Here is a 14193-nt window from a genome sequence, read left to right as displayed (position 1 = left end):
CCGCAAATCCTGGCGCCCTATGCGACCGCCTAGGTCGCCTAAATGGAAGCGCCGGCCCTTCCCCCTCCCCCTGGTTCCTCCTCCAGCCTTTGTCCAGTTTCCCGGGCAAAGGTGTCACTTGGCCCCAACCCCCCATCCTGGGCTCTCATGTTACATGCTCAGGTATCTTCCCTCAAGGAAAGTCTCCCATCCCACACACAGTCCCAGTAAAACTCCCCTGCAACCTTCCCAGGTCAATACTCCCCACTCCCTGCTGCATCACAGCGACCTCTCCCGAGTCCCCACAGAGACATAGAGAAGCTGGGAGCTGCATGATGCTTGGCCAGGCTGAGGGGCCCAGGGTTTCCTGGGTTTTGCAGGGACCTCTGCTTGCTTTGGCTGTTCTAGATTTCGCCTGCAGATTAGAGACAACATATGATGAACGCAGGAAGAGATGACACATCGTCCACTTCCTGTAGCTGGAGCCACCAGCTGAGTTCCTCATTTGGGGCTTGGTTGAGTTGGGCTTCGGGGTGTTGGTGGCAGCGCTGAGGGGCCCCTGGCTGCCCCCATCATGGCATCTGCTCTCACTGTCCTCTTCCTCAGTGAGTATCGAATAAAGCCAGTGCGTGTGCCCATGGGGGGTGCATCTGAGGCCAGGGCCTGTGCCCATGGGGGAGAGGGGAGGGGCAGAATCTGAGGCCAGGGCGTGTGCCCATGGGGGGGATCTGAGACCAGGGTGTGTGCCCATGGGGGGATCTGAGACCAGGGCGTGTGCCCATGGGGGGATCTGAGACCAGGGCGTGTGCTCATGGGGGGGGATCTGAGACCAGGGCGTGTGCTCATGGGGGGTGGGATCTGAGACCAGGGGGTGTGCCCATGGGGGGAGGTGAGGGTTGAGACTAGGGTGTAGGATCCAGTTGCTCTGGGATCTGGTCACTAACGAGCGTCTCCTCTCCAGGCTGCTGGCTGGCCGGGCACAGCGGGGTGTGGGGAGGTGAGTATCAGTTTGTGGGGAGGACGATAACATCAAGGACGGGGGAGGGGATACGTGGGGTGGAGAAAAGAGGAACTGAGCCCTGAACCTTCCCCAAAACTCAACCCAAACTCCCCCCTGTGAGCTCAGACCCAGCCCCGTTCTTCTGTGAACCTCCCCCGTCCCAGCCCCGCTAGGGAATAACTAAGAGCTGAATCTGGCTCGTGGGGTCTGACGAAGCAGACGGGAACCGTCCTCTAGTTTAATGTCCTGCCCCCACCCCCCCGCCCCCATGCTGTGAGGATCGGGGGTGGGGGCGACACGTGGATTTATTTCAGCTCATGCAAATGTTAACAGGGCCCATCCATGGGCTCTAGATCCCCTCGGGGAACCGAAAGGTTCACGGTCAGTGCAGCTGTGGGGGAGAACCCCCAGATCCTCCCCTGCCCCGAGATCCACCCCAACACCTCCCTCCCCTGCACTCACAGCCCCAAGCCCTGATCCCATGGCCTGGGGAAAGGTGGGTCTTGTGAGATTCCTGCCAGTCACAGATTCTATTTCCAACCCCGGGGCGGGGGGCAGAGCTGCAGGGGCCCACTGGTCAGGCTCCCTGGCTGGCCTCAGGTGGGGCTGTGGGGGGGGGGGGGTAGGGGATCTCTCCTGCAGCTGGGTCCTGAGCTACGTCTGGGTGAACCCCCTGCCCCCAACCCCATGGGCAGCCAGTGCCAACCCTGGTAGGGGACAGACTCCTAGAGAGGCCGAATGACGGATGGACTGAATTGGGGTGGGGGGCAGGGGGCTGTGTCTCCCCTGTTTAACTCCTGTCTCTTGTTGAAAGCAGGGCGTGAATATCCCAAACCCACCATCTGAGTGAGCCCCAGTAGGGTGGTGGCGCTCGGGGGCCAGACCCACAGGGGGTCTCTGCACTGATAGGACGCTCAGAGCCAGGCTCTGCCCTGATCCCTGGGCCCAGCAGAGGGGACGCCTGGCCGGGGAGTGGTGACAGAGTCACTTGGGGGTTCCCCAGCCAGGGGGGAGAAGCAGCCACTGGAGATTTGGGGCAGAGGAAGGCCGGGGGCTGGGGCTGGGGGCTGGGGCTGCTCTGGCCTAGCACAGGGCTGGGGTCACCCGGGCCGGCAAATGCAGCTGGAGCTGCTCAGCATCGCACGGCTGGAACTGGAGTCGGTTGGCTGGCTGGGGCTGACCCGGGACTGGGGCTGTGCCGGGGGTTCTCTGGAGGTGGGGCTGGGGGGCTGGCTCGGGGTTCTGGCCAGCCGGGGATTCTCGAGCCAGGGAAGGGGGTGGTAAGGGGCACTCAGGGCTCCTGCCACTAGAAGCGGGGCCTTGTGAAGTGGGGGGGCGGGGGGTTTGCAGGGCTAGCCTCCTGGAAAGGGGGGTACACACACCGCCTATGGGGGATGGAGTCACTGGGGGGAGAAGCAGCCACTGGAGATTGGGGGGGGGATCCCTGTCCCTGGGGAAGCTGTGGAGCAGGGGACCTTTCCCAGGGGGATACTCCCCATCTCGGGGAATGCACAGAGGGCTCAGGGCCCAGGGGCTGCTCAGCCAGCCCCTCCCCACTCCCCTGGAAACCCAGTACTCAGTCAGGAGCTGTGCTGGGGAGGGGCCGGTGGCTGGGTCGCCGTGTCGGGTCTGCGTCTCACGGCCTGTCTCCTTCTGCTCCCAGAGCCCACTCTGCCCAAGCCCTCCTTGTCCATCCGTCCCAGCAGGTGGGTCTCCCTGGGGGGACCCGTGAGCATCTGGTGTCAGGGGCAGAACCAGAGCATGCGGTTCGTGCTGAATAAAGAGGGAAGCAATTTCACACCTGTGGATACGGACGGGTTTGAGGCTGTGTTTCCCATCAGCAATGTGAGCCGGGAGGACGGTGGGAACTACAGCTGCTCCTATCGCGGCAGATCGGAGCCAATTGCTGAGTCGTACCTCAGCGACCCCGTGGAGCTGGTGGTGAGAGGTGAGGGGCCCGGCTCGGCGTCCCCATTCCCAGCCCCACCCCCAGCCAGACCCTCACGGGGGCTCGGTACCAATGGGACGCTCAGAGCCAGGCTCTGCCCTGAGCCCTGACCCTGCAGAGGGGACGCCCGGCCAGGGAGCAGGGACAGAGTCACTGGGGGGTTCCCCAGCCACGGGGGAGCAGCAGCCCTGGAGGCGACTTTAACGCTGTCCGCAGTTTGTATGAACTGTGAGTCGCAATTTAATCCCGAGATCCCATCCCCTCTGTTCTCCAGGCCCTGCCCCAGGCAGTGCCCCGGCCCGGGCTGAATGAGGCAGGGGCTGCAGGAGAAATGGTGGCTTGGTGGACACAGCGCTGGGCTGGGACCCAGGAGATCTGGCCCAGCTCCTGGCGCGGCCACAGACTCTGTGTGATGGGAGCATGTTGCGGTTTTCAAAAGTGTCCTTCATTGTGGGGGGGCCTCAATCTTCAGGGTTCTCAGACTGAGCGCCCACAAACCGAGATACCCACAGTTATCGGAGACCTCTGCAAACGCTGGCCTCAATAGCGCTGGATCCCTTGTGTTGCGGGTGCATGTAGGGCCCCCGCCATGATCAAGGCCCTGTTGTGCCAGGCACTGCATAAACACAGAGTGAAGAGACAGTACCTTCCCCTGGTAGCTCAGTGAGGAAAGTGACTAAGTCTGTGCCCCAGTTTCCCACTATGTAGAATGGGAGGCTGACTGCCTTCTTGTGTAGGGTTACCATCTGTCCGTATTTCCCCGGACATGTCCGGCTTTTGCGTCTCTAAATAGCCGTCTGGGAGGAATTGGTAACAAGGTTAAAAGGTCTGGGATTTTTTTCCCCCTCACTCCCTCCCTTCCATGCAGTGTGCGGCGTGGTTGATTGGGCGTCTGGGCCTGATTGAGCCGCTCCCATTGGCCTGCAGCAGCCAGAGCCCCTCCCCTGCTCCCCCCCTGCTCCTGCAGCCCAGTGTAACCACACAAACAGCCCCACCCGGCAGCGTCTTTTGCCTACAGGTGGACATGGGCATGGTAAGGGGAGTCCCGGGGGGTCAGTCAGGGAGCAGGGGGAGGGTTGGAAGGGTCCCCGGCCTCCACCTGCCACCCCCCCTCCGCGCGTCCCCCCCCCGTGTGCCCCCCCGCCTCTCCCTTACCTGCTTGTACTGCCAGAGCCAGCAGCAACTGCTGTCTGCTGCCCCCGGGTCCTAGTGCCCCCCACCACTAATGGCTGCCCTTACCCTGCCCTTCCACCCTAGCCCTGAGCCTCTCCAACGCCCCAAACCCCTCATCCCCAGCCCTCATCCCCCCGCACCCTAATCCTCTGCCCCAGCCCTAAGCCCCCTCCTACATCATGAACCCTTCATCCTCAGACCCACAGCCCTCACCCCTGCAGCCCCTCCTGCCCTCAAACTCCCTCCCAAAGACTGCACCCCCTCCCTTTGCACCACTTCCCACCCCCAAACTCCATCCCAGAGCCTGCACCCCTCACCCCCTCCTGCACACCCACTCCCTGCCCCAGCCCGGAACCTGCACCCAGCACCCAAACTTTATCCCAGAGCCTGCACCCTGCACCCCTCCTGCACCCTAATCCCCAGCCCAGGACCTGCACCCCAGACCTCCTCCCCCCACCCAACCCCCCTCCCAGAGCCTTAGGCAGGTGTGGGGGGTGGGTTCTGGGCACCACCAAAATTTCTACAACCCTGCCACCCATGCGAGTGGATAAGGGTCGGGGCAGTCAGGGGACAGGTAGGGTCCTAGGGGGCAGTTAGGGTGGGGGGTTCTCAGCAGGGGGCAGTCAGGGGACAAGAAGTGGGGGGGTTGGGGGTTCTGAGGGGGGCAGTCAGGGGGTGGGAAGTGGGAGGGAGTGGATGGGGGTGGGGCGGGGCTAGGGCAGGCTTCCTCCCCCCCCAGTGTCCTCTTTTTTGATTGTGGAAATATGGTAACTCTATTCTTGTGTGCGGCTCGGGGCCTGTGGTGCTGGGTGGTGCCAGGCACCAGAGACCAGCTCGTGAGTCGATCTGTGCTCGTGGGGCTGGATGCAGTGAATGGGGCAGGGGCCACACATGGGCATATGAAGATTCCAAGAACTAGGGAGCCGTGGCTCGGTGTCTGTGTGCTGGGAGCCCAGCTCGCAGGGCCGGGATTCTGGGTGGGGGGAACTCTGGGATCTGGGAGAGAATCTCTGCCCGGGGGCCCCTGGATCTGCCTGTGGCTGGGGCAGGCGGGGGAGGCTGGGGCTGGGCGGGTGCCTGGGTCTGGCTCTCACAGCCTGTCTCCTGTGCGCAGATCCCAGCTTACCCAGACCCTCCATCTCTCTGAGCCCCACCGGGGTCACCGCCCCAGGGGCAGATGTCACCATCCGGTGTCAGGGGCAGCGCCGGGACGTGAGGTTCTTCCTGCACAAGGCTGGAGACCTGAACCCGCAGCGACACGTGGACCCTGCTGGGGACGGGGCTGAGTTCCGCATCCCCACCGTGGGCCGGCAGCACGGAGGGAGCTACAGCTGCAGCTACCGGAACCGATCAGAGCCCTTCGTCTCCTCGCAGCCCAGCGACCCCGTGCAGGTGGTGGTAGTAGGTGAGGGGCCCGGCTCGGTGTCCCCGCTCCCAGCCCCACACCCAGCTGGACCCTCACGGGGGGCTCCATGCTGCTGGACACTCAGAGCCAGGCTCTGCCCTGAGCCCTGGGCCCAGCAGAGGGGACGCCCGGTCGGGGAGCGGGGACGACATGGGTGGCGGGTATAATAGGCCAGGGAAAGCTCTGCCTTCCCTGGCTGGAGCCGCTGCTGAGGGACGTTGGGCTGTGCTTGGCCAGCTGGCCGGGGCCTGGGGCTGGCTGGCCAGGGGGCTGCTCTGGCCTAGCACAGGGCTGGGGTCACCCGGGCCGGCAAACACAGCTGGAGCTGCTCAGCATCGCACGGCTGGAACTGGAGTCGGTTGGCTGGCTGGGGCTGACCTGGGACTGGGGCTGTGCCGGGGGTCCTCTGGAGGTGGGGATGGGGGGCTGTGTTATATCCTTGGGGGCAACAGTTTTAGGAAGAAATCACTGGGACACAGAGAGCTGTAAACCTTGGAGCAGCCATTTATTGCTACACAGAGAACTAACCAAAAGCCAGCCCAAACAGGCTGGGCTATCCCCTAATAATCTAACTCAGTTGCCATAGCAACACAAGATTCTATTACCACGACAACCAAATACACAACATATTCCTCCCCCCTTAATAAGAATGTCCCCAAAATAAAACAAACACTAACTAGAGAAGGAGAGTAGACTGCCTCCATTCCCGGCTATATCCCGGGGATTATTTCGCCCCGTAACCGTGAGTTTGCCCTAGCTAAAGATCCAGCCGACGAAGAGGCCTTCTGTCTCCAGGTGGATTATGGCAGACTTCTGGTGGTGTTGTACTCGAAAGTGTCTTGGGCATGGGCCTGATAATGGGCTCAGGGTTCGTAGGGCGAATGGGTGAGGATGGGGTATCAGCTTGTGCCGGGCAGAGGGGTATCTCTGCTGCTAGCAGTAATGGAGGGGAAAAATCAGGAACAGGTGACTCTTGATATGGTGTCTCGCCGGAGATGGTGAAGTCAGGCAACTCAACTGAAGATGTGTCCTGAGGACTGGTATGACCTGGCAGCAACTGATCTACATGTCGCCGCCAGGTGAGATTCTCTGCAGTCCGGACTGTGTAGGAAACAGGTCCCGTTTGAGCGATGACAGTGGCAGGGACCCATTTAGCCCCAGAAGTATAATTTCGAGCCAAAACCGGCTGTCCTGGGCTAAAGGTTCGGTCTTTTGCTCTGGGTGCCCACCTGATGACTGGATCTTGCTGCTGACATTGCACAACTTGTCGGGGTTCAGAAGGTTTCAGCAGATCAAAGCAAGTGTGCAGCTGTCATCCCATCATTAGAAAGGCCGGGGATGCCTTGGTCGCAACATGAGGTGTGTTTCTGTAGGATAGCAAGAAGGTGTCCAGACGCTTTGGAATGGATAATTGTCCCCTTGCCGATTTCAAAGCATTTCATTGTCTGCACAGATCTTTCAGCTAATCCATTGGTGGATGGATGATATGGTGCTGAAGTGATGTGGTGTATCCCATTTGCCTTCATAAACTTTTGAAACTCCTGAGAGACGAACTGCGGTCCGTTGTCGCTCACAAGTTGTTCTGGCAGACCGAACCGACTAAAGAGTCCTCGCAGTTTTTGGATAGTACTCTCTGCATTAGACAGACTTCTGGCAATTTAAAATAGGCATCTACCACCACCAAGAACATGCTTCCTTTAAGGGGGCCAGCGAAGTCAACCGTCGAGATAGTGCCCAGAAGGAAATCTTTTACTTTGAACAGGTAGAGAATACACCCATCACCGCTATTCAGGTAAAGAAGGCAACTCGAGTTGACCCAATATTGTCCCAGGTTATGGACCTGGTGATGCATGGAACATCTCGACGAACCTCTCGGATCCCACCCTCGTCGCCACGTTGTTATATCCTTGGGGGCAACAGTTTTAGGAAGAAATCACTGGGACACAGAGAGCTGTAAACCTTGGAGCAACCATTTATTGCTACACAGAGAACTAACCAAAAGCCAGCCCAAACAGGCTGGGCTATCCCCTAATAATCTAACTCAGTTGCCATAGCAACACAAGATTCTATTACCATGACAACCAAATACACAACAGGCCGTCTCGGGGTTCTGGCCAGCCGGGGTTTCTCCGGCTAGGGGAGGGGGTGGCGAGGGACAGTCAGGGCTCCTGCCACTAGAAGTGGGGCCTTGTGCAGTGGTGGTGGTGGTGGGGGGGCTGCAGAGCTAGCCTCCCGGAAAGGGGGGTCCACCCACCGCCCATGGGGGATGGAATCACTGGGGGGAGCAGCAGCCACTGGAGATTTGAGTCCGAGGGAGGGGGGATCCCTGTCCCCAGGGGGAGCTGCAGAGCAGGGGACCTTTCCCAGGGAGATCCTCCCCGTCTCGGGGGATGCACAGAGGGCTTGGGGCTCAGGGGCTGCTCAGCCAGCCCCTCCCCACTCCCCTGGTAGGGCCAGCTCTAGGTTTTTTGCCGCCCCAAGCGGTGAACCAAAAAAAATAAAATAAAATAAAAAAAGATAAAGCCGCGATCGGCGGCATTTCAGCGGCAGCTCAACCGCGCCGTTTCATTCTTCGGCCGCAATTTGGTGGCGGGCCCTTCGCTCCGAGAGGGACTGAGGGACCTGCACCCGAAGACCCGGACATGCCGCCCCTTTCCATTGGCCGCTCCAAGCACCTGCTTCCTTTGCTGGGACCCAGGAGATCTGGCCCAGCTCCTGGCAAAGCCACAGACTCTGTGTGATGGGAGCACACCACGGTTTTCAAAAGTGTCCTTCCTTGTGGGGGGGCCTCAATCTTCAGGGTTCTCAGGCTGAGCGCCCACAAACCGAGATGCCCACAGTTAGCGGAGACCTCAATAGCGCTGGATCCCTTGTGTAGCGAGTGCATGTAGGGCCCCTGCCATGATCAGGACCCTGTTGTGCCAGGTGCTGCATAAACACAGAGTGAAGAGACAGTCCCGGCCCCTGGAAACTCACTGAGGAAAGTGAATATGTCTGTGCCTCAGTTTCCCGCTATGTAGAATGGGAAGCTGACTCCCTTCTTGTGTGCGGCTCGGGGCCTGTGGTGCTGGGCGGTGCCTTGCACCAGAGACCAGCCCGTGAGTCGCTCTGTGCTCGGGGGGCTGGATGCTGTGAACGAGGCAGGGGCCACACATGGGCATATGAGGATCCCTAGAACTAGTGAGCCGCGGCTCGGTGTCTGTGGGGCTGGAAGCCCAGCTCGCAGGGCCAGGATTCTGGGTAGGGGGAACTCTGGGATCTGGGAGAGAATCTCTGCCCAGGGACCCCAGGGCTGGGTGGGTGCCCGTGTCTGGCTCTCACAGCCTGTCTCCTGTGCGCAGAGCCCAGCTTACCCAGACCCTCCATCTCTCTGAGCCCCACTGGGGTCACCGCCCCAGGGGCAGACGTCACCATCCGGTGTCAGGGGCAGCGCGGGAATGTGAGGTTCTTCCTGCACAAGGCTGGAGACTCGAACCCGCAGAGACTCATGGACCCTGCTGGGGCTGGGGCCGAGTTCCGCATCCACACCTTGGGCCGGCAGCATGGAGGGAACTACAGCTGCAGCTACCGGCCCCGATCAGAGCCCTTTGTCTTCTCGGAGCCCAGTGACCCCGTGCAGCTGGTGGTAGCAGGTGAGGGGCCCGGCTCAGCGTCCCCGCTCCCAGCCCCACACCCAGCCAGTCCCTCACGGGGGGCTCCATGCTGCTGGATGCTCAGAGCCAGGCTCTGCCCTAAGCCCTGGGCCTAGCAGAGGGGATGCCCGGACAGGGAGTGGGGACGACGTGGGTGGCGGGTATAATAGGCCAGGGAAAGCTCTGGCTTCCCTGGCCGGAGCCGCTGCCGAGGGATGCTGGGCTGTGGTTGGCCAGCTGGCCAGGGCCTGGGGCTGGCTGGGGCCTGGGGCTGGCCGGGGCCTGGGGCTGGGGGCTGCTCTGGCCTAGCACAGGGCTGGGGTCACCCGGGCCGGCTGGCGCCGCTGGGGCTCTTGGCATCGCATGACTGGGGCTCAGGTTGGTTGGGTGGCTGTGGCTGACCCGGGACTGGGCTGCGGCTGGCCAGCCGGCCAGGGGCTGGGGTTGGTCAGCCGGGGGCTGGGGCTGCTCTGGCCAGTGCAGGGCTGGGGTCGCTCGGGCCAGCCGGCGTGACTGGGGCTGCTCGGGCTGGCCAGGCTGGGGCTGGGGTCAGTCGGCCGGCATGGCTGGGGCTCAGGTCGGTTGGCTGGCTGCGGCTGACCCGGGACTGGGGCTGTGCCGGGGGTCCTCTGGTGGCGGGGGTGGGGGGCAGTCTTGGAGTTCCGGCCGGCCCGGGGGTTCTCTGGCCGGGGGAGGGGGTGGCGAGGGGCACTCAGGGCTCCTGCCACTAGAAGCGGGGCTTTGTGCAGTGGGGGGCTGGGGTTGCAGGGCTAACCTCCCGGAAAGGGGGGTCCAGCCCATGGGGGATGGAGTTACTGGGGGGAGCAGCAGCCGCTGGAGATTTCAGTCTGAGGGAGGGGGGGATCCCTGGCTCCAGGGGAAGCTGCGAAGTAGGGGGCCTTTCAGGGCCCCTCCCCACTCCCCTGGATGCCCAGCACTCAATGGGGAGCTGTGCTGGGTGGGGGCCGGTGGCTCAGTCGCCGTGTCGGCCCCTCCCCACCCAGGGTCTGCATCTCACGGCCTGTCTCCTTCTGCTCCCAGAGCCCACTCTGCCCAAGCCCATCATCAGCCCCAGCGGGGAGGTCTTCCTGGGGGAAGCTGTGTACATCCGGTGTCGGGGGCAGGGCCAGGGCGTGCGGATCGTGCTGAATAAAGGGGGACGCCATGTTGCACACGTGGATTCGGAGAAGTTGGAGTTTGAGTTTCCCATCAACAACGTGCGCCGGGAGCAGGGCGGGAACTATAGCTGCTCCCATCACAGCAGGTCGGAGCCGTTCGTCAGGTGGAGCGACCCCGTGGAGCTGGTGGTGAGAGGTGAGGGGGCCCGTCTCGGCGTCCCTGTTCCCAGCTTCACCCCCAGCCAGACCCTCACGGGGGCTTGGTGCCAATGGGACACTCAGAGCCAGGCTCTGCCCTGAGCACTGAACCTGCAGAGGGGACGCCCGGCTGGGGAGTGGGTATGGAGTCACTGGGGGGTTCCCCAGCCGGGGGGAACAGCAGCGCTGGAAGCTACTTTAATGCTGTCCCCAGTTTATATGAACTGTGAGTCACTATTTAATCCCGTGATCCCCTCCCTTCTGTTCTCCAGCACCCGCCCCAGGCAGTCCCTCGGCCCGGGCTGAATGAGGCAGGGGTTGCAGGAGAAGCGGTGGCTTGGTGGACACTGTGTGATGGGAGCACACCACGGTTTTCAAAAGTGTCCTTCATTGTGCGGGGGCCTCAATCTTCAGGGTTCTCAGGCCGAGCGCCCACAAGCCGAGATGCCCATAGTTAGCAGAGACCTCTGCAAATGCTGGCCTCAATAGCACTGGAGCCCTTGTGTTGGGGGAGCATGTAGGTCCCCCGCCATAATCAGGGCCCTGTTGTGCCAGGCGCTGCATAAACATGGAGTGAAGAGACAGTACCTTCCCCTGGGAGCTCACTGAGGAAAGTGACTATGTCTGTGCCTCAGTTTCCCACTATGTGGAATGGGAGGCTGAGTCCCTTCATGTGTGCGGCTTGGGGCCTGTGGTGCTGGGCGGTGCCGGGCACCAGAGACCAGCCCGTGAGTCGCTCTGTGCTCGGGGGGCTGGATGCAGTGAATGAGGCAGGGGCCACACATGGGCATATGAGGATCCCAAGAACTAGGGATGTTCCTCCTCTAAAATAGGGACAACTGCGCCCAGACCATTTCCGCAGTGACTCCAGGTGTGAATGGAATCTGGCTGGGGCATGGACCGTCTCTTGGCCTTCCTCTGTTACAGGAAAACCCGAGGAAGTGAGTGCCCCACCCAGCGAGGGATGGGTTAAGGCCGCTGCTAAGCCGGGCTGTAAAGGGGTCATAGCTTGGATGGGAGACAGGGAAGGAAACCCAGGGGCTGGGGCAGGGGCCCAGCAGGGGGCGCACTCCTCTGGCAGTGAGAGCTGGCCCCAAAGCCCCTGGGCAGTACTAGGGGGCGCTGGGCTGCAGGGGGTGGGGCAGGGGGCTCGGTAGGAGCCACTGTGCTGCCGGGGGTGGGAACCTGTCTCTAGGGTATCCAGGCTCAGCAGCTGGAGGGGGCAGGGCTCCCCCTGGCAGAGCGTGTGGGGCAGGGATTCTGTCCTGGCCCCCCCCATCCCGGCTGCCCTGTAGGGCAGAGGGGCAGGGCTGATACATGGGGATCAGGGTCGACTCATGGACAAATCTGCTTCATGTCTTTGCAGGGTAAGGACCAGCCCCGAGACAGAGCAGATGAGACCCCAGTTCTGCTTCCCACCCCGATCTACCTGCCCTAGGATTCAGGACTCCTGGGTTCTCTCCCCGGCTCGGGATGGGAAGTGGTGTCCAGTGGTTACACCAGGGGGGCGAGGAGGTTTTAATGTTGTACTTTTTAGTTATTTTCCTAATGATAGGTTGATTCTCATTAGTTGATAACCATTAAAAATGTTGATTTGCAACTAAATATAGTCTTTACACTAAATCTGGTGCTTTTTCTTTTGCTAACCATGATGGCAAACTATATCTATGCACATTGATTGAAGCAGTTATATGGAGAAATTTACATTTCTTCAGTCTAATTTTTACATTTTGATTATGTTGGAAAATGGCAAATGATACATTTATTTCCTAGATGAGGATGATTTTTTTACTTCTGATTTGTCCAAGCTCCGTTTGGATGGAAATTCAAATGCACTCAAAAATGCACAGAAACAGCATTTTCAATATGTTTATTAATTAAATAAAACTACCTTAAATGTGCTGAATACATAATAAAAAAAAAGTGTATCGAAATGTATTTTTCATTTGAACCTAACTGATGTAAGGAGGTATCTGCAGTTAGTGACATAAACTGATTGTTTCTGGTCATCGTATCTCTCAGATATTAGAACTAATAGATCTGATCCCCCCACATGTAGTATTTATTCATAGATTGGAATAGGAAAAGAAGCTTTCCTGCTTTCTCAACTCCCCGTCAGTATCTGAAATTTGAATGAACGTGTCATTGAACTGAATTAGCTGAATACACTGAAATGAAGAAAATATTCTTTCTGTGCCTGCAGAAGAGGCTACTGCTGTCAAAAGCTGGTTTTACCCTTTCAACAAACTCTGGTTCCAGGTGCTCAGACAACGACTTCCACGAATTCAGTGGTTTGACGTCCATTAAAACTGGGCAGCAAACACAGACGAAACTATTGCAAGTTTAGGCATTAACATGGGTTGTCATAATTTCAAATTTAATCCCCAATAGTCTTGTTTTTAAACAAACAAACAAACATGTTTTTTATTTAAATGAAAATAATCCAATTGACATTTTTCTTAAATCCCTTTTGTGGTTTTTTTGTTTTTGAAAAAAATCCTTTTTATTCACCCTGATTTTAGAAGAACTTCCACATTCAAGTTAATCATAAACTCTCTCTATTTGGTTATAGGAGAGAAAGCAGCAAAATTCATCATATCACTAATTCATTGAAAATTATTTACTCGATCTTAAAAGAGACTAAGTAGAGGGTCGGACACTTGATTGTTTATATAGGCCCAGTTTCCATCCCTGAACCAGTAACAATTGCACAGGATAATGCCCCAAACCCTACAGTTTATTGTCAAATCGTCTGAGCCATTCCTCGTCTGTTCTTCTTGTTTTATAAGTTTGAGACCAACAAAAACTTCCCCTTGGCAGTCGGTGCTCATGTGGTGCTACAGGCAGAGGAGCCTGAGAAGTAGCATTATGACATCGACCATAACTCAGCAACCCGCCCATCACTCACTCACTCCACTAACCCTGATCTTAAATCCTAACCCTGCCACCTGCCTGTGTCATCTCTCCCCATTGAAACCCGCAGGTTAGCTCATTTTAACCAATGGGATTGAATTATGCAAATCTCCTGGAGAGAGTTAGCACTGACTGGCTGAGTTAACTCTGATGTCACAAGGCGCCTCCACCTAGAGCACCAATTTAATGGGTGTGGTGCAGAAAATCAGGCTTTTCTGGTGCTGCTGTTTTCCACTTGTCACCAAGACCAACAAGGTTCTTCTCATGGATGCCGAGAAATTTTGGAATCAATTTAACGCAGTCTTCAAAAATTATCGTGTTACAGACAGACAAAGAAATGCCATTGAACTGACGCAGGGAGCTACAGCTGCCGATATAGCACCAAATTAGACTTGCCCGTCTGGTCAGAGCCCAGCGACCCCGTGGAGCTGGTGGTAGCAGGTGAGGGCGCAGCTCAGTATCCCTGCTCCCAGCCCCACTCCCAGCCGGACACTCAGGGGATCTCGGTGCTCAGAGTCAGGCTCTGCCCTGAGCCCTGGGCCCAGCAGAGGGGACACCTGGCTGGGGAGCGGGGATGGAGTCACTGGGGGGTTCCCAGCTGGGATAAGGAGCAGCTGCTGGAGATTTGGGGCTGAGGGAGGGGGGATTCCTCAAAAACAGCCACGAAACAGCTGTGGTGGGGAGGACCCCAAGGATTCCTGGGCAGCTGAAGTAGGGTGAGAAAGAAAGAAAACAGATGGGACAGCAGGCAGCAGCTCCCCACAGCCCAGAGCTCTCCTGGTGGAAATGGCTGGTAGAGTTTGGAGGGAGGCTGCCCAGCACCTGGA

The 14193-nt window shown here is 58.8% G+C and overlaps 1 protein-coding gene across 1 annotated transcript; it reads left to right on the top strand.

Annotated features, from left to right (window-relative positions):
- Nucleotides 1-489: 489 nt before the first annotated feature.
- Nucleotides 490-12382, top strand: LOC135892940 (immunoglobulin superfamily member 1-like). Its single transcript, XM_065420711.1, has 7 exons — nt 490-584; nt 941-976; nt 2643-2927; nt 5215-5505; nt 8847-9137; nt 10179-10451; nt 11820-12382. The coding sequence occupies exons 1-7, from the start codon at nt 554-556 to the stop codon at nt 11822-11824; spliced, it is 1212 nt and encodes a 403-aa protein (XP_065276783.1). The 5' UTR covers nt 490-553; the 3' UTR covers nt 11825-12382.
- Nucleotides 12383-14193: the final 1811 nt, after the last annotated feature.

The sequence above is a fragment of the Emys orbicularis genome, chromosome 21 (assembly GCF_028017835.1).
Source record: "Emys orbicularis isolate rEmyOrb1 chromosome 21, rEmyOrb1.hap1, whole genome shotgun sequence".
Lineage (NCBI taxonomy): Eukaryota > Metazoa > Chordata > Testudines > Emydidae > Emys > Emys orbicularis.
This window is presented reverse-complemented; position numbering and strand designations above follow the sequence as displayed.